Genomic DNA, 20,725 nt, shown 5'->3' with positions numbered 1-20,725 from the left:
GTCATTGTTAACGTCACTGCTGCCATTTGGTGATGTACATACAACAACATAATCTCTTAGGAAAGTGGTTGTACAAGAGGAATACAAATTTCTTCATTATTTCATGGAGTTACGTAACAACAACCGAAGGAAATCAAGAAAACGCCTTACTTCGGTTCTCCATCATCTTCAATAGATGCATGCATTCAATTTCATCGAAGCTCACATTTTTACATAACCCTCAAGACCATAAATAGAATAAACCCATTTCTTTGCTCAAAATTTTAACTATCTTAGGTTTATGTCAGGTTAATGTATGTGCGTGTGTGTGTGTATATATAATAAAAAAAGAATCGTATAGGCCTACATGAACATGAATTGACTACATCGAAATAAACAGAAAGCTCGATATATTACACTCGCACAGTTAAGCTTAACCAGCGAATGGCTAAATTGAATTGAGGATCCTAAGCGGCTAGGCCTAACAAGTGAGACACAAGTGTATTGAAAAGAGGAAATATCATATTTAGTCCATGGGCCAGGCCAGATATTGGTACCATCTGAGGTGGCAAAACCTTTTTGGTGTCATTTTGTTTGTCGGGCATAGATATGCTTATCAAGCTATGATAGCATTTCCAAATGAGTAGCTTAGTCATAGTAAATGAATTTTTAACCAATTTGGTCTCGTTGTTATATCCCTATACTTCTGAATCGAAACTAACCGCTATACAAAGAAGAGCACTGTCTTCTGTATGTTCCATAGAGCTGTAAAATGCAGCTCTATGGTATGTTCCCAGGTGTTCTATTGTAAACGCGGTGCGTTTAGTCTTTATTCAAGGCAGCGAAGGGAATATCCAAAGGTTATGGCACACAGACCTAGATCCCTCATTTGCCGCACTCAGGACCCTCTGCCCAACGCATATATGGTGCACAAGCAGACTCCCGAATACGATATATAAACATCAAAATTATAATATTATTTCATATATACTTTCCATGAAATAAACATATAATTTACAATAATTCATTTTTTTTTTCATTATGTAATAAGCAAACATCCGGTTGTGCAGTGTGCAAATCTAAATTAAATAAAACACAAAAGATAATTATCTGTATAACTCTAGAAGACTTATATAAGTCTTTTAGAAAACCTTCTTGTTCTCTTCACATATGAGATTAATGCCCTCAAATGATCAACATTTTTTGTGGATAATACTTTTCTGATATCCCGTTGATCTTTGCCTCCAATGTCTGCGATCAACATGGCTCTCTCTATCAAATATTTCGGACAATCATATAAAAAATGGCTTAAATTTTCCTTTTCGGGGCAATAGGGGCAGTTGCCTGTTTCATGCAAATTTACTTTATGATGTCCACAGCGCTTAGTCTTTATTCTAGACGGCGAAGGGAATATCCAAAGCGTATGATACAGTGTATATCCTTTTATCTAAAAACAACAACAACAACAAAAGCAATTCCTCGTGAATTTTACCGTAATTTTCAATTAATTATCATTTTCCCGCGAAAACGCTACGGTGAAAACGCTGATACCACGCCAATGTCGCTTTATTTCCCTCCAACAATATAAGATAATGCAAAAACAATGTACCGGTACACTACGATACATTACAATGAATGATATTGTAAATGAACAGAGTGATTTTTGTTTAAAACTGATGTATTTGTTGATAAGGTAGTATAAAAACAGTATAGATAATCCCTTTTATGAGGAACTTTAGATATGATAACGGTACATTGGTCTAGATAAAGACTAAGCGCACCGCGTGACAGCTGTGGACATCATAACCCTTTGGATATTCCCTTCGCTGCCATGAATAAAGACTAAGCGCACCGCGTTCACAACAGAACACCTGTGGACATACAGAAGGCAGTGCTCTTCTTTGTATGGCCGTTTAGTTTCGATTCAGAAGTATAGGGATATAAAAACGAGACCAAATTGGTTAAAAATTCATTTATTATGACTAAGCTACTCATTTGGAAATGCTATCATAGCTTGATAAGCATATCTATGCCCGACAAACAAACTGACACCAAAAAGGTTGTGCCACCTCAGATGGTACCAACAACCCATTTTTCGGGTCTTGGCCCATGGACTAATTAGGTTTACTTTCTTTCATCTTTCCAAAGAATACTTAATAGTATATTGGAATAAAACACAAATAACACCAATGAGATCAAAGACGCGTCGCGACGTCGTTTTAGTCTTTCGAACAGCCGTTAAAGCGGCGAGGATGATTGCTCTCTACGTACGGTCATCCTCCCTAGGCACAACTCGAAGGGTGATACCTTTTGGCGGGAAGATAAATCCCATTTTCCCAAACTCAGGTGGAATCTGAAAGTGAAGCACATCGGCGTTGAAATATATAAGAAAGAAGGAATGTTAAACATCTTCCACCTCTATTTAAGAGGGCCTGAAGATGTCATGAATACAGTGTTATACAAAGTGATTACTTATAATAAAACAAACCAGAATGAAACACCAAAGGCATATAGCTACAAATAGGAGGAATTCTAAAGAAGCTTTAGGCTTAGGTCAGTGAGAAAATTGTTTGACAATTAAATCATTATCGCATCTGATTTGCATTTATAGGCTTATGTAGTTGCTCCTAGTGTCAATGTAAAGAGCGAATACATGTAACTTCAATCTTTCATAATTTTCTTAAATATACTCGATTTGTTATAGCCAACGTGACATGCATGGTGTGCTAGAGCGTTGATGAAGTGAGCTACGCCTACACTAACGCCACGAAATAATCCTGTGCATCATTTGTTTTATAAAATGGGTCGAAAATTCGAAAACTAACATCATTTTTCAGTGTTTTTCACGTACCTTTGTGGGTCAAGACGTCCGAAGATGTTCGTCCCAAACTTTTACGCACGTCGCACTCGCGGAAGTCCCGCACATACAGTACAGTGTGTATAAGTATAATGGGGGGTTGGGTTTCCGGACACCCGCATGAAAACTTACTTATTTTACATAGAATATGCACCCTTTACCTTATAGACTTGATATAGACTCCTCATAATAGGCCTACTAGACAACATACTCTGAAAACGGCGTGAGAATTAACCTGCTAAATCGTTGGATTTGCTCTTCAAAGTGACTCCATGTACGCGTCCGGTCCCATAACGCTTGGTCTACTGTACTGTACAAAGTGTACGTATAGTATACGTACGTACGCCACATAATTATGTTATGCACAAGGGAAGACAGGCCGGCCAACTAATAGTACGCACATCCACTTGGGTTGATGACAACTAATGAAATGCATGTTTTGATGTTGTGTAAACTATGACTGGGCATTGCCAATGGGCACTGCCCTTCAACCTAAAGAGTGGGACCATTTCTGTTATGCAGCCGTACGTGAAATGATTATAAGTAGGGCCATTCTCATTGGGAGAAATCGCGAAGTCAGCCTCGCGATTTTTCCAAATGAGAATGGCCCTTTTTAGTTTTTTCTTTAAGTATATTGACCTCGAGACAGTTTTTGATAAAAACAGCTCTTGTCGAGACAATTCTAACTTTCTTTCTTGACCAGGCGCCGGTGATGGATACACGTCATGAGCTATTGCTCATCTGCTTCCTCGTCTCAATCACACAGCTCTCAACGCACAAAGGTATCCACCAGTTAAAGGGATGATATATACTTTGGATTGAGATGGGGATTCAGGTTTTAACTTTTTGCGAGATAATTGGAAACCACTTATGTGAAATATCAAAGTGCTTACATTATTTTACCTATTTGAATTGTAAGGCAACATTATTAATGCATATTGTGTTCGTATATGAACAAGGGAGATATCAATACAGGGCACCGTCATCATAAGCAGAGCTTGACGTGGATGAGGCTCTATCTTATACAATTACATTACACATCCAATAAACCTGCATATTATAATCATTAAATGAACTGTCATGCTTAAAGATAGAACGCAGCACCAAGATATCCAAACACAGAGGAAAAATCAAGCGGTCCTAATAAAATGTGGGGACCCAACTTTTATCAGGACCACTTTGCTTCGCTTTGTATTTAGATATCTCAGTCTTATCAAAACCGATTTTCATAAGATAGAATGTGAATTCCTCTTAGAATATAGTGTTATTGTATATATACTCTTAAATATTTCATGTAAATGGTTTCTTATCATCTCGCAAAAAGTTAAAACCTGAATCCACATCTCAACAAAAACTATTCATGCCGCTCCTTTAATAATAGATGGACGTGCATGGTAGGACCTGAACCCGACCCCATTCACTTTCCAAAGGCTGGTGACGTCACAATGTCGATATCGGTCATATCTTCTAACCTCTGTCGCCGATGTGACCTCGAGTCGGAACTCTTGCAGGACTCGAACTAGGGCGGTCTTGATTTCCATCACGGCGAACCGCAGGCCGATGCACACCCGAGGACCGCCGCCGAATGGCAGATGAGCAAACGGGTGACGCTTGGCCCGGTTTTCCTTGCTAAACCTGCACTCAGTGCATGGAGAATAAACGGAGGATGACAAATGAACAATGATATTTCTTTACAATAGCACGCAACGTTCAAACTACGAAAGTACCCCGTCTAGATTTCAGTATTGATGAAAGCATACAGTGCGACCTGCTGTTATCCCTGTAGGCCTACTACGCTATACTTGCAATTAGAGACGTCCTGAGTTATATGGCGACATGAACCAAGGTTTGTATATTTACAATCGGAACCAATTTCACTAGCATTTTCTAGCCGAAATGTACGTCTTAACTGGTCGACCATTGTGGTGTAACAACGTTAAAGACCGATTTTCATGACAGTATGATTTTAATTTCATGATATCATTATGAATCATGACAACAATAATCAGTAGTAATAATAAGCATTCATGGCTTTAACGATAAATGTCAAAAGAATGCATGAATTAAAAAAAAGAAACTTCGTGATTTCTCAGGAACAAATACATGCCCATTCATTCCATCGCTGGAGAAATATTGCCTACACTATCTGACTATAATCCAGTTTATTTGACAACCCATTTCAGTCTCGTGCATGACAGTTGTTGTTGCTGATTTTTTTTTTCTTTGTGTTTTCCAAGTGTATACAGCAAACTTCCTCAATCAGCGCTTATCTTTTCGCAAATAAACTAATATTATACACTAAACATTCTGTTCCCACTCGCGTCGTTCCGCCTGTGTTATTATGTTCCATCTCCATACCAAAAAGATAATCGTAGTTAATAAGAAAGGTTTTAAGATATTTCGATTTAGTTCCCGGTAAATACAGAATACTAACAACCGCAGTAATCTCATAGAGTGTATATACACAAACAGATTACTGGCAAATGAACGGTTAATATACTTCCAGAATAAGATACAACGCAACCAGTCTATTCAACACAAGGACACGGTTTTTAGAAGGCAGACACAGATAAGATATCACATCGGATATTTGCTTATGTTTGTCATTAAATTATACATTTCTCAACTTGTTGTTCTCCCTTCCTTGTGAAGGAAGTATAGGTCAGTTGCTCTTTCAGTGTGCTAAAAGTATGAAATGAAATTATGCCGACATCTTCTTATACCGTGTTTTTAATCGTTTCAATACCAAGGTGACTAACTGTGACAAGACGGCATATAGATTTAACCACAACTTTAACAATTTCACAGAACTCTTTACAGGATTCTCCGATTTTCCTCAGACATCATTAAAGGCATTGTTTACCATTTTGCATATGAAATAAAAACCCAGCGTAAGTGATTCAAACTACTTCTGAAATGCGAGTTAGGGATAGAAACAACCACTGTAAAAAAAAAATAATTATAATCAGTATAAAATGTGAACAATAGTTATGATAAGATTGTTTCTGGACTAAACCGTCTATACAGTTATGGTCTAGTGAGAAAAATGGTAATATCTAATTATATTTTAGGCTTTATAATGCAAAATTCTTATATGGTAGGACGTTTTGTGATACAACTGACGTAGGTATATACCTACACATGTGCATCAAATGTGATAACTCGAAAAATTCTTGAATTACTGCTCCCAAAGGTAAACGGATACCTTTAATGGTTGTTGTTGTTGTTGTTGTTTTATAAAATTTATCCTTTCACTGAATCCATATTTACAAGGAGGGGGATCCCCCCCCCCCCCCCACCACCACCACACACACACACACACACACACTGGCAGAGGGTGACTATGTACTTATATGACTTTACCTGTCGGGATCAAATTTTTCAGGATTTGGCCAGAATTCCGGATCGCGGTGGGTGCTCCAAACATTGAAAGTAACCGAGGCCCCGGCGGGGAAAACACGGTCACCTATCACGGTTGTTCTGGCGCAGATACGGTCGAATCTTGACAAAATGTGTAAGAGAAGAAATTCAAAAGATACAATTCTCTGATAGTCAACATCAACTTTGTGTCTTCAAATCACTACGCTTTCTTCACTTACAAACTTAAGATAAAATAAAAAGCAGATCTGTCAACAAAGATGTTCATCGCATATGAGTATGATGAATGCAAGAGAAAGGACAGTATAATTCTTATGATACGAGAAGGTGACCAATTAGCCATCCTTTCATCAGTTACTTTTGATAGTGTTCTAAACATTCTAAAATAACAGTCAAGGTCAAGGGCTGACGAGTCACGTCCAAAAAAAAAATTATCTTGAATTTGAAAATATTGTGTTTTTCTACATTTTCATTTCCAAATAATTTGTGAAAAACTCGTTAATGAGACCAACAATTGTATTGGTTTTACCCTCAATAATATACTCTGTGTAGGCTCAGTATAAAAGGTAATATCTGGTCCAAGAGAACATAAAAATGGTGACGTTTAACATAGTCAAATAACAGTACTGATGGGTGTGAGGAAGGTTGAATTAAAAACCATAATAATGTAAAAAAAAAATGTTTAATTTCTCCGTAGCGCTGCGTTTGTTTGTTTGCTTGTCTGTCTTCTCTGATATTATTTCGAAACGATCACGAGGGCGACGACGATGACTATTGACTTACATGGCACCTGGAGGGTATAATCTCAGAGCTTCGTTGATGACGTTGTCGAGAAAAGTGAGACTCTTCATAGTCTCGTACGTGACATCGTCGCGTGAGGGCGCCAAACGGTCGATCTCGTCGATGAGGCGGTCCTGTTCCTCAGGGTGCGTTGCTAGGAGATAGGACGCAAAACTAATCGCGCTCGATGTTGTCTCGTAGCCAGCAAAAAAGAAAGCGAGTGCCTGAAAAATAAAAACAAAACAAAACAAAAACGATGCTGGAGTGCTTGTCTCATAACAGTAAGGGTTTGCATCTTCTTCTTTTTGTTCTTCTCTTTCGTACTGTAGTCCAAAATTACATATTCATCAAACTGTAAAAAGACGACTCATTAAGCAAACACAATGCCAAGTCACGACATTGTATTTGCGTTGGCATACCACCCGCGATGTACTTAACCCTGTAGATGATGCAGTTGTGAAAATGCGTGTATGAAAACAGTGTTTGACCGTTGAGCCAGATAAGCTCAACATTAGATTCGTGCCCAACTAAAGTGCTTGCAGCAATGACCGGATGAGACCATGCGTCTTTCTGAGAGCCATATACATTGTTTGTTTGTTTGTTTGTTTGTTTGTTTGTTTGTTTGTTTGTTTGTTCATTTTCCATCTTCAGCCCATATTCCGCTAAGTGCAATAGATTTCATATTCTATATAGTTCACGGAAGTAAGATCACGTTGATTGCTCAATATCGATAACACCAGGAATTAAGGAGAAAGAACGAGTTGGGGAATCAGACCCGTCACCTACTAATTGCGAAACGGACAGCAGCACAATCACCTCCATTGACGCTCCGGACTTTCGTGATTCAGTCACCACAATGTTATCACGTTAGTCTGACACAATTCATGTCTGAATATTCCAATATGGTCTGCGTTTACGTCCAAAAACAAAGAAACAAAAAAAAAATAACACCCAGTGGGAAAACTCATGATGAGAATGATAATACATAAATATGACTTATTATTGTAACGCCCATCACAGGGGCACAAAACATACGTGTACATATCAGTGTATTGAGAGATATTCATGACCACACCGTGGCAAGTCATAGAAACAACAACAACAACAACAACAACAACAACAACAACAACAACAACAACATTTTAAAAGTCAATGCGTATATAGATGGTTCAAATCTACAGGCGATGCTTGATGGATGTGTAAGAATTGAGTTACTGCATGGTTAAAGGTCTTGTTTACCTTTGAGAGCAGTGATTTAGAAACTGTTTAAGATATCACTTTTGATGCATAGGTAGGTCAGTTGTATCACAAAACATCCTGCCATATAAAATTTTTGCAATAAAGCCTAAAATAAAAGGAGATATCACTATTTTTCTCATTAAACCATAACTGTAGACAGTTTAGTCCGGAAACATTTTTATCATAACTATTGTTCACATTGTGTATATTTAACAATACTTAACACCGATCATACTGGTTCAATTTTTTACATTGGTTGTTTCTATCCCTTACTCGCATCTTGAAACTATTTTGAAGCACCAATGCTCGATTTTTGTTTCATCTGCAAATGGTAAATTATGCCTTCAACAGTGCAAAATTTAAGCATACTTTGTACGCCCTCAAATTTTCATAAGAACAGATTAATATACCCCCACCGCAATAAAAGGAAGGAAATGAATGATTAGAAATTACGTAATTAGATAAACTAATTAACTAATGAATAAGTACATGAACACAATTGATTAATGAATAATGTACATAGATAAGATATTGTTATTGACTTATCAGTGCCTGCATTCAATGGCACCAGAATATCTCAGTGAGTCCTTGGTAAGGTACGATCCCTCATAATCTGAGATCGGCTCAGAAAAATCTTCTCCAATGTCCTGTTATCACAACCAAGTTTTATGGTGAGTGAACTTTTGCTCATGCTGGTCCCACACTGTGGAACACTGTTCCATGTTATATAAAGGAAGCTTCCACATAAGCGCATAAGGAGACACTACGGCAGTGATATGCGCTATGATAATAAGCACGGTATTACTATTATTATTAAATAAGATATATGAGCAAACATTATAAGTCAGAAATGAATAAATAGATAATCAAAGATATAAAGGAAACGTCTGCCTCACTTGACTTGTGAGCTCCTGCCTAGTAAGGGGCTCCCTCTTCGTTTTTGATTCGGTCGTCGATCGATTAGTAGAGCGGCTCCCGAGATCTTCACCGCCGTCACCGTCATCGTCGCCATCGTCCTCTTCGGCCGCGTCGATCATCAGCTGCAGAAAATCCAATCTCTGTAGGTTTCAACAGATTCAAGAAGGTAAAGGGAATGGATCAGATTCTTCCAAGAATGGCGGCTCTGTTGTTGCTGTTGTTGTTGTTGTTGTTGTTGTTGTCGTCGTCGTCGTTTTATCTCAATCAACCGCGTGCTGGTGGAAACCAGATAAATCATGTATCAGTAGGCCTATATTGTATGAGAAAGTATGGGACGAAATTGTTTTCTTGATAAGCAGTTTGCTATCCTTTCTTACTTTCTTTTTTCCTGCATTGTCCCTTATCTCTCTCAGTTTCCTTCCGCTTTTAATTTTCTCTCCGTATCTTTGTCTCTTTCTCTCTTTCTTTCTTTCTCTATTTCTTTCTTTCTTTCTTTGTCTACTAGTCTCTGCGCTGCTTTTTCCCATGAATAATCCTTAGATTAAATACCTCACACTTTGAAACTTCTTGTATGATTATGTTACAAAGTTTTGGTCTACCACCAAGTCTTTACAATAGATTGACTGGTTAAATAATATTGGTGTGATACATTGACGAAGTTCACTCTTCTCACGGCGCACCGTATTGTCGTTCGTAGATTTCCTGTTGTCGACGGCCTCATCGACGACTGCTTTGAAAAATGCGATGACGTCCTCGGGGAAGACCGAAAGTCCGAGCCACTTCAGAATCTTGCCCGCTCCAGGTATGATTGCTGGGAAGTGGTAGAAACATGGAAACATTTTAATAGAATAAAGAAGTACTTATGGCAAAGTCATCGTACTACTCCTTAGCTCTTCCAGACGGACAAATTCAAAACTCCTTTGACACGGTATCTTACAATAATGATATAATTATATATAATAATAAGGTCTTCTGTATCCAGGGTTGCCTCTTCAGTGTTGCCACTGTTTTGCCAGAGGGCCCTGCCATTATCATTACCCTAGCGTTGCCAGACACCTGGATCGAGAGGGACATTGTGGGTATTAACATCTTGTCCAAAGACGTAAGCACTCGGCTGGAATCGAACTCGGGTCCTCTGCTTGGGGAGTCGGGAGTCTTATCCACTATGACACAGCGCCCCCATCGTTCTTTTTAGGCTAGACCGCGGTCCATGGCTGGACCAACGCTCTTACAGCACACAACAAACAGAGACCATTCAGTAGAATTGGTACCACGCCATTCCTGGTCAGATAACCCTTCTTATATAGAACAAAGTCACAATATCTCGACATCGTGCACAATGCACCCCTTCCCGTCTCACTGTCATAAGGCCCACATGAAATAATCTGGGAAAGCATTCTACCACACCCCTGGTAGTGCCCTGATGATTATTGATGATTATTGTTAATGGACATTAACGACCACCAATGCCGGACGCATGAATTATGCAGTATAACGTAACGAGCCGATAAATTCCTTTTCACATTACCCTGTGTTATTATCATTTGTTTTCAGAAGCTGTCTCTGTCTCTTTTGCAACCCTGAAAATTAGATTCCTTTTGAGAGCTGATTTATTGCAGAGGTGGGTAATTCAGAGCTTTTCTCGGAATAATAAAACTGTAAACTTCATTGTGATGGAGGGGGAAATTATGTTTTAGATTTCCAGTCATTTTATTCCGACCCCGAAAGAAATCTAACAGTTATTCTCGCTACAAAAAGAGGAGCGTATACTCTCGAGAAGCATGGAGTTAGTTTTTCATTCAGGCCTATTTTCTGAACACCCTATAGATTTAGGGTGTATTAGCGTAGGATTTAATACATGATATTGAAAGACATTCTTCAATCATTCAAAATTTCGTGAAGATTGCAAAAGAGACATACGACCTTTTAGTCATCATGCTTTGTGCCTTACTTGACAGAATCATGGCCGGGGACGTGAAGTCGAGGCTGGCGAAAAACCTCTTGGCATTCGTCACGAAAGGATGATTCTTATTTCTCTGCGAGTCCACGTGAAGACCGAAGGCACACAACGCGATTGTGTCAATGATGTAAGCACCATAGAGTCTGGATGTAATAAAATTATTATCTTATGCCGCATGCACTTTCTTTTTAAATGTGTATCATTTTATTTCTTTCTTCAGATAAGATACTAATATGAAAGATAATGTAAATGTATAATGCTAACGTTTATGTGGCTAAATGTATGAATAAAATCTCGTCTTCTACACTGAGATATCAAACAGAAAACTCATACGAGGAATAATCTACCCCCCCCCCACACACACACACGCACACGTTTCAGAAGAGAGAAAAAGAGAAAGAGAGAGATTAAAAAGACAGACAGAAAAAAAAATAGACCAATATAATTATTGAGAAAGAGGCAGACGACATTATTTTTGAGAGATAGATTTATACAGAAGGAGGGAGACGGAGGAAATACGGAGAGATAATGTGAGAGACTGGACAGAGCGAGGAAGAGAGAGATAAAACAAAAATAGTGAGATCGAACTAGATACTATGGTGGTCCTGAAGGGACATCGTAAATCGTGAATATCGGCGCCGATATTCACGATTTACGATGTCCCTTCATGGCAACCATAAGATACGGACGGACAAGGCAGACAATTATTATTCAATACTTACTCTCTGCATTCGAATACACCGTTGCTCTTCTCGTAGATTGTTTTGAAGTTTTGTAACAATCTATCAGCAGGTTCATTGACCATTAGCGACATCTGCAATTGACAGTGGATATCAGACAAGACCAAAAGCCTTATAAAGTACGTTATGCTGTAATGTTCTTAATATTGATATTAAACGTGCTCCTGCAGCATTGCTGCTTTCTCCAATCAGAAATAATTGCGACAGGGCGTTATAGTCAATTCATCAGAGCAATGTGTGATAACTTACGGACAACTTGCCGTTCTTTTTGTACATGACCTCTTAAATCTTTTCCTGTAATTGCATATAACACGGCCGGCGCCACGTTTTCAAAAGTGGGGACCACTTCCGGGTTTCATGAGCTAACAAGCAAAACAAAACTAAGCAAAACAAAACAAAAAACGTCTCCAGCTCAAAAACAACTCCAGCTCAAAAACAAAGGCCTTAACGAACTAAAAGGTTTCTTTCATTCTATTTTTTTCTGGTGCCACTTCCGGGGTAAAAAATAAAGTGGTAAAGTGGGGGGGGGGGGGGCAAAGTGGTGACACTCTATATGTATTCCTATGTACGGAATACGGATGCAAAAAAGTGTGTGTGTGTGGGGGGGGGGGGACCCCGGTTCCGTCGGTCCTGTATAATGTCATGTAATGTAAGCGACTGGGTCTATTTCATGCTAGTTTAAGAATAAAAACGGTGGGTTTAATGTAAATTGCCTTTTTGGCTCTAGGCTTTACAGATCCTTTAGAAAATAATGAGTCCATCAAGGCATAAATAAATATGTCTAATCGATATACGACGAGTGTTTAGATGTTACCAGTTTCATTTTCCTGCCGCTGAATGCCGGTGTCAGAGTGTGTCGAATCTTCCTCCAGAGATCGTCTGAGCTTAAGAACAAGGCTTTGTCCATGTTGGGATTGTCCAACGGAATCGGCTGAAAATATAATTTAACACGATCATCTATCACCAGTCAATAATTAGAAACTTATAGATAATTCCTCACAAACCTCAAAAAACAAATGTGTGTGTGTAATATTTGGTCTCCAAAAGATGAAATAAAAATTATATACATTGTAGACGTATTTTATACGTATATGATAATGAAAGAAGTTAACGAATTGACGCTCAGGTAGAAAACAAAGAAGAAAGAAAAATAAAGACGAATACTGATTTGATAAGAATAAAACGTTGAGAGGATATAGGTCCAAAGAAGGCATTATAGGACAAAACGGCACACACACGCACATGTATGCACACAGAGAGACACAGAATTCAATACAGACACATCCAGACAAAGCCGAACAAGTGAAATCAACGCATTTCCTATACATGGGTCATGTGATTAGCTATAATCTTAATCTTACAGATTATCTATGAAAATCTAAACCACAATATAATTTAGAAAACTCATGCACTTTTTGCGAAGAATAGATTAAAACTGTAAGTGACATGCAAGAAAGAAAAAAAAAAGAAAGTCCGCAGTGTGACGTACGACACTATCACCAACTTTTCGAAATTATTATCAGGAATGGTGGCTCTCAGTGAATGATTATTGAAGGAAACCCGAGCTTTAAAGGAGATGGCTTGTAACTGATCAGTGGGAATCAGTGGGAATGCTGGAGGTTGATTGTTCCAATCCTTGTGGGATTCATTTAAGAGTGCATTATATATCTATTGTTGTGTGAAAATTATTTGCTTCAGAATGGTCTCATATTCAAGTAATGTGCAGTTTAATGTTTCCAGGTTAGCGTACCTGGTCAGTGACGGGGCATTAATCTGCACATTACTTGAATATGAGACCATTCTGAAGCAAATAATTTTCACACAACAGTAGATAATTATATAATGTACTCTTAAATGAATCCCACAAGGATTGGAACAATCATCCCCCAGCATTCCCACTGATTCCCACTGATCGGTTACTAGCCATCCCCTTTAAGGGAATGGAAAGGTAAAAGGTAGTAGGCCTTATACAGTGTATGACTGACTTACCTCCCTGTTCGAAAATCGGTCAAAATGTTTGACCATGATTTGCTTGATTGTCTCCGGATCAGAGACAAGAATACTTGGATAGAAAAATTTGTAGAATCTGCAAGTACAATGACACAGAAAAACTCATTTGTGTTATTTGCACGTAACGGTTTGATCATGCTAGGCCAACATTATTATGTACAACTGGATGTCCCTGTCAAATGTATTACTTTGTGTATATATGTTCTTATACAGGGCCCCCAAGAACAATAATGCATAAACCCTTGATGGGGCTATATCGCCATGAAAACAATATTACTGCATGAATGAATGAATGAATGAATGAATGAATGAATGAATGAATAAATAAATAGATAGATAAATAAATAAATGAATAAATAAGTAAATTGATTAATTAATCATTCAATCAATCAATTAAGAAATTGATAAAACATAAATAAACAAATAAATTCATTCATGTATCTATTAACCTAAAAAATAACGGTACCATCACATTACCTGTAATTTCTTTAATATTTTTGGTGTTGCCGGTTATTTTGCTAATAGCAGCTGTGGTAAGAACTGAATGTTATCAATGTTTGCCGACAGACATGCAAGTAAAATATAATCAATCAGATCAAAATCAAATCAAGTTTGTACGTCTTTTGGTGCATCTATAGTTCTTTTGTCACGGTAGGCCTATTATGCAGGAGTGTAATATTTCTTATGTATAAGGTGCAGCTGCATGCAGAAATCTAAAGCTTCACTTACCCACATCCACTTCCATATTTCTGTATGTAATCATCAAGCGCTAGATGGATTCCCTGATGGAAGAGAAAAGATAGTACACCGGTATCAAGTACAAACACATGAAATTTAACAGTGTTTAAGTACATGAATAGATCTCCATACGTCATTCTGTTCTGATCGTCAGGCCTATAAAAAAAACGTTTTTATATCAGATTATGTGTTCTTACATGCACAACAACTGGAAGTATAAAAAAACAAAGCTGCTTTTCTTTGAAAATCAGTTCCTTTACATTCTTTGGGATCATAACCATTAAAATTGATGCACTTCTCGGTCATCACTGGTCTTGTCTTGCCATTACTTATCTCACGGTTCCTTATACGACAACGGAAAGATATCTTTTCTTTGTTTCGTTTATTACAGTCATCATCAATTTCATCTTCGCTCGGTTTTACTCATCTGCACAATGGCAATATCAACTATTCCTATCAATCTTTACGACCTCCATCCCTTCCCAAAAAAGAAAACAAAACAGAGAAACAAAAATTAAAGGAAAGACAACGCAAGTACGCATAGAAAGAGACACACAAACAAACAGACGAACACACAATAATCAATGATAACCTTTCTCCATTCTAGTGCATTTCCAAAGATGGGTAGTGGAACAGGGCCGGGGATATTTCTCCGCAAGAAGAATGTATAGCACCACACCATGTACCTGTCCCGAAAAAAAGAAGAAGATTATAACAGATGCCTTATCGTTACAGGGTGGCTTTATGTTTGACTATATAGCGTCCTTTTATGTATCACTTAAAACATTAATCGACCCTTTTTTTCTATAAGTGCGGAGTGCGCAGCGCGGAACGAAACATATTAGTTATCTCACACACGTTAATCATCACTTTAACAAATCCAGGCACAAAATGCTGAAATTAGGCACAACGAATATAACAGAAAAGAAACCCACCTCTGATAAGAGACAAAGAAGAAAGAAATTATAATAAGTTAAGGGATGGTCTACATGACATGACAGTGAGTCCAAGCACAAAATCAGTTCTATATATCGGTTTGTACGTTACCAATTAAAAAAAAAGCATATTAGACGACGGAGTTTCACCTATATAGTGAGGACGTCTTCCATTTGAAATTTACTGGCGCTGTAATAGACCTACCAATTTAGTAAAGACGGATGTGTGATATGTTGATTTCGTGCAATATTTTGATGAGTTAATTCAGTTCAGCCCACTTCATCATCATGATGTGACGGCAATTGAATACCATGGCTCATGTATAGAGACGAACAGAACACTGAAATGTATATAATATGACTATCAAACTTTTCTAAATGACTACTGAGGAGACACATTGCTGAGGAAGAACACAGAAAAAGCCACACGCACGCACACACACACACACACACACACACTCATACATGTCATTCTCTGATGTACTTTGATACACACTGGAGATACACAGTAAATGTTTAACTGCATGAGAAACGGTTGTGTCCTAACAAACAACAACAACAACGACGACGACGACAACAACAACGACGACGACGACGACGACAACAACAACAACAACAACTGTCTCAGCGACTGAAAAGATCATTGTCAGTGATCGCGACAACATTAATTAGATAATATTGATTCGTTAGAACCACATAAGTAATCTATACATTACTATACCATCCTGAACAACCGATGTTGCGCGAAATATTATAGCACAAAGCTGACTCGTTGAATAACGTTTTGAGCGAGACGTTGCTAGCTATAAAGTATTCATCTTACTCGATTATATCTCTTTGCTGCGATACATAATTTTACTTACATGAAAGCAAGAAGGATTACTGCAATGACAAGGTTCCACGTGGGACCCGACCAGGACCACTCGAAGTAAGTCATGATCCAGTCCTGTCCTTTTCTTTCTCTCGTTAAAACTTGTTTCGAAACAGGTCCGTGGCTGTTTGACAGCCAAACGAAAACTTACAGGATGATGAAGGCTAATCGCGCCAATTCAGGTCGAAGAGCATCGATTCCTTATTAAGACAGCACTATATTACCGTATTTACACAGAGAGAAATCGTGACAGAATTGCCACAATAGTCCCTTTACAGTTCAGCATAGTTGGATCCTACGGTTCAAGCAGCATTAACAATATACATGCATCACGGTAAAAAACGGGTGCACCACACAATCTTTTAGGAAGGCTGATATTGCCTCATTGTATGTTCTGCACACAGTGCCTTTCGTCATTGAATTGCTAAGAATATGGCATATTTGCATGTCTCACAAAAAAAGGAGTTATCAATTCATTCTTGGACTATGACCGAATGAATTAAGTATTGTTGGCGTGACATTGTGCTCGTTGAACTGCTTATCGATCAACAGAAACGCTTTCTGATTTTTTTTTTTTTTTGTGGGGGGGGGGAGCCTAATGACATGCAGAGGGAACCTTCCCATATAGAGGAAGCTTAATGAATGGAATATTACCTATAATATCTTTTATTGCATCATCTTTCAATGTTTTAGGGATTGCCATGTGTGTGTATAATGTTTTAAATATCCGTATTATGTATATATATATATATACAGGGGCGGATCCAGGAATCCTGCAAAGGGGGGGGGGGGCGTAACTAATATTTCTGGTGCCACTTCCGGGTTTCATTTCATTTTTCTTCTTTTTATGAAAAATAAAGGGGGCGTGCGCCGGTTGCGCCCCCCTCTGGATCCGCCACTGGTAACTAATATTTCTAGTGCCACTTCCGGGTTTCATTTCTTTTTTTTTCTTTTTATTTCTTTTGTTTTTAATGAAAATTAAAGGGGGAGTGTGCAACGGTTGCGCCCCCCTCTGGATCCGCCACTGATGTGTGTGTGTGTGTGTGTGTGTTTGTGCGTGTGTGTGTCTGTGTTTGTGTGTGTTAGTGTTATACGTGTTATAATTAATATATGTGTGTATACGATGACATGATACTTCGAAAGCTTTCAGTGGCAAGCTTATAAGCTTAGAATCCAGCAAGGTATGGTACATTAATAATATTGGAGCTAATTATTGGAGACGTTCCTTGCTATCAGGTATAATTATCAGCACCCTGTGGAGCCGGGAAATGTGCAAACGCCGGGAAATGTGCAAACACCGGGAAATGTGCAAACGTCTCACCGGGAATTGTGCAAACGCCGGGTAAATGTGCAAACGTCTTGCCGGCAAATGTGCAAACGCCGGGAAATGTGCAATAAATGTCTCGACGGGAAATGTGCAAACATGACGCCGGGAAATGTGCAAAAGTTCAATTTTGCCGGGAAATGTGCAAACGTCGCCGGGGAATGTGCAAACCGTTTACTTTAGCAATACTGTGTATAAAGATGATAGATAAACTCCATGTCAAAATGGCGCATGAACCTCCACCATTAATATTTTCTTAATAAGATCCTTGACAGATTTTGAACAAAATTGGCAGGTAGCACCATTAGGTAATTTGAAAAAAAAGGGGGGGGGGGGGGGCTCAAAGTCCCAGAACTACGGTTTTATCAAAATTCTTCTTATATTCTGTAGCCAAATAAGATAGAGCTTGGTTGGTGCTATAAAGACATTGATAACAGTAGTTCAGGTTTAATGATAAATCCAGGGATGCAGGCACGAGGCCATGGGGGGGGGGGGCTTCAACTCCCCTCCCTGACCCCTTTCGTGGATGGAGGGGGAGTTGAAGCTTAAGATTCCTAAATCTCTGGAATTTTTAATCTTCTTCTGTCGAACCGAAGAAGATAGAACTACGTTATGTTGATCCCAAATATTTAACCAAATACTTTGCCTAATTTCGAGAAGTTCTGGTATGGGCCTCGGTGCCTCCAAAAAGTATACCATTTACACCCCTACTTCGCGACTGCGCCCTCCAATGAATAATAGGCCCTATGACTTTTCTCGAGTCACCTCTGCTTCCCCTGTCTAATGAATGCTAGGACCTATAGAACAATGGTTTTTACGATACATAATATGCAACATCGGGGGCATGGGCCATATTACGAGGAGAAACAAATTTCTTGTCCACTCCCCTCAAAGAATGTCGATTATGATGATTATGTAGTACTATTTCAGTTATTGTTTTTGATATTTGCACTCAGGTGAGGGTGTGTGGAGCCGGGAAATGTGCAATACCGGGAAAGGTTGCAAATGCCGGGAAATGTGCAAACGTCTCGCCGGGAAATGTGCAAATCTCTGAATTTCCTCAACGGGAAATGTGCAAACGTGACACCGGGAAATGTGCAAATGTTCAATTTTGCCGGGAAATGTGCAAAAGCCGCCGGGATATGTGCAAACCGTTCATTTCACCTATATTATTAATAGATGGAAGAGAAACTCTCAATCAAACCTGTGGATGAATCATTACTGCCTTTACCACGTGTCTTAGCTCCCACCTGTCTATAGCGACCACTTGTCTTTTTTTAAACATTTTCGATATTTTCTTGCAAACCCCACAACGGATTTTCACCAGATTTGGCAGATAGCATCTTAATAGTGATATGGTTGTAATTTGTTAAAATGAGTCCCGCCACCACCACCGAAGGAGGGGGGGGGGGGGGGGGGGTGACGCCTCAAAGTCCCTGAACTATGGATTTTTTCTCTCTCTTCTTCTGCCGAAACGAAAAAAGGTAGAGCTAAGTTAGTGCTCTGAAGACATTAATGACTGAAATTTCATTTTTGATTATAGCGGATCCTGGAGTGCATGCCCTGATGTGTGTGTGTGAGGGGGGGGGGGGGGGGGGTGGGGGTGGGGGTAACGTAGACGAATGGGATTGTCCACATTTTCAGCATCTTCTCGATGAATCTCACGACAGATTTATAAGCTTGACAGACAGCATCTTTACGGTGGTATGATCTTTATTCGTTAAAATGAGTCCTAATACCCCCCCCCCCCCCCGCCAAAAAAAGGGGGGATGAAGCGTCAGATCCCTAATATCTAGAATTTTTAAATCTTCTTCTGTCTAACCAGAAAAGATAGAAGTAAGTTAGTGATATGAAGACATTAATGACTGAAATTTCATATTTGATTAGGACGGATTCAGGGGTGCCCAGCTGAGGTCGAGGGATGGAGGGGGGGGGGGGGAGGAGGAGAGGGATTGTTCACCTTTTCCGCATCTTCTTTAAAAATACACAACGGATTTTCATCAAACTTGGCAGATAACATGTTTATGGTAGTATGATCTTAATTGATAAAATGAGCCCCCGCCAAAGGAGGGGGGAGGGGGTTGAAGCCTTATTAAGGGTCACTAAACTCAGGCTGCATTTTTTCTTCTTCTGTCAAACTGGAAAAGATAGAGGTAAGTTAGTGCTGATGAAGACATTAATGACTGAAATTTCACGTTTGATTATGGCGAACCCAGGGGTGCCCAGATTGGGGGGGGGGGGGGCGGAGGGGGATTTTCCACATTTTCAGCATCTTCTTGAAAAATCTACAACGGATTTTCACAAAACTTGGCAGATTGCATTTTATTGTAATATGATCTTAATTTTAGAAAATGACCCCCCCCCCCACACACACACACACACATACCCCGCGGAAGGGGGAAGGGGGGGGGGGGGTAAGCCTCAGAGTCCCTAAACTGTGGAATCTTATCTTCTTTCGCCGAACCCCCCCCCAAAAAAAAAAAAAAAAAAAAAAAAAAAAAGATAGGGTTAATGCTATGAAGACATTAATGACTGACATTTCATGTTTTATTGTGGCGGATCGAGAGGTGTCCTTATGGGGGGGGGGGGGGGAGGGGGTTGAGTGAGGGAAAGGAGGGGAATTTTCCACATTTTCTGCATCTGTTCGAGAAATCTTCGACGGATTTTCACCAAACGTGGGAGATAGCATTTCTAGGGTAATAGAATCCCACTTTGGTCGAAGGGGCAACAAGTTAAATTTGTTACCTTTCCCCAAAGCGGGGCTAAGACGAGGGTAGCCGCCACGTGACGGTTATAAGCAGACGTGAAATTTCATCAAAGTAGGCCAACCTTCCCCCAAAATTGTCATAAAATTGTGTTCTCTTACTCTTAGTTGTACAGAAAATTTCTTCAAAATGTATTCCTTTTGTCATGGGTAGTTTTCAACTTAGTTCTATCTTATTCGATTCTACAGGAGATTTAAAAACAAAAAACAAACCATAGTTTAAGGACTCTGC

The 20,725-nt window shown here is 39.1% G+C and overlaps 1 protein-coding gene across 1 annotated transcript; it reads right to left on the bottom strand.

Annotated features, from left to right (window-relative positions):
• Window positions 1-1,996: 1,996 nt before the first annotated feature.
• On the bottom strand, window positions 1,997-16,690 carry LOC139726774 (cytochrome P450 3A40-like). The gene is made up of 13 exons (XM_071637768.1): window positions 16,398-16,690; window positions 15,192-15,285; window positions 14,591-14,643; window positions 13,841-13,937; window positions 12,666-12,782; window positions 11,834-11,925; window positions 11,103-11,254; window positions 9,832-9,962; window positions 9,130-9,291; window positions 6,998-7,218; window positions 6,200-6,337; window positions 4,309-4,471; window positions 1,997-2,332 (listed from the first exon to the last, which is right to left on the bottom strand). The coding sequence occupies exons 1-13, from the start codon at window positions 16,469-16,471 to the stop codon at window positions 2,243-2,245; spliced, it is 1,584 nt and encodes a 527-aa protein (XP_071493869.1). The 5' UTR covers window positions 16,472-16,690; the 3' UTR covers window positions 1,997-2,242.
• Between the last annotated feature and the right edge of the window lie 4,035 nt (window positions 16,691-20,725).

Source organism: Diadema antillarum, unplaced genomic scaffold, assembly GCF_040938485.1.
Source record: "Diadema antillarum isolate AM-2024a unplaced genomic scaffold, OU_Dant_1.0 scf00000017, whole genome shotgun sequence".
Classification (NCBI taxonomy): Eukaryota; Metazoa; Echinodermata; class Echinoidea; order Diadematoida; family Diadematidae; genus Diadema; species Diadema antillarum.
This window is presented reverse-complemented; position numbering and strand designations above follow the sequence as displayed.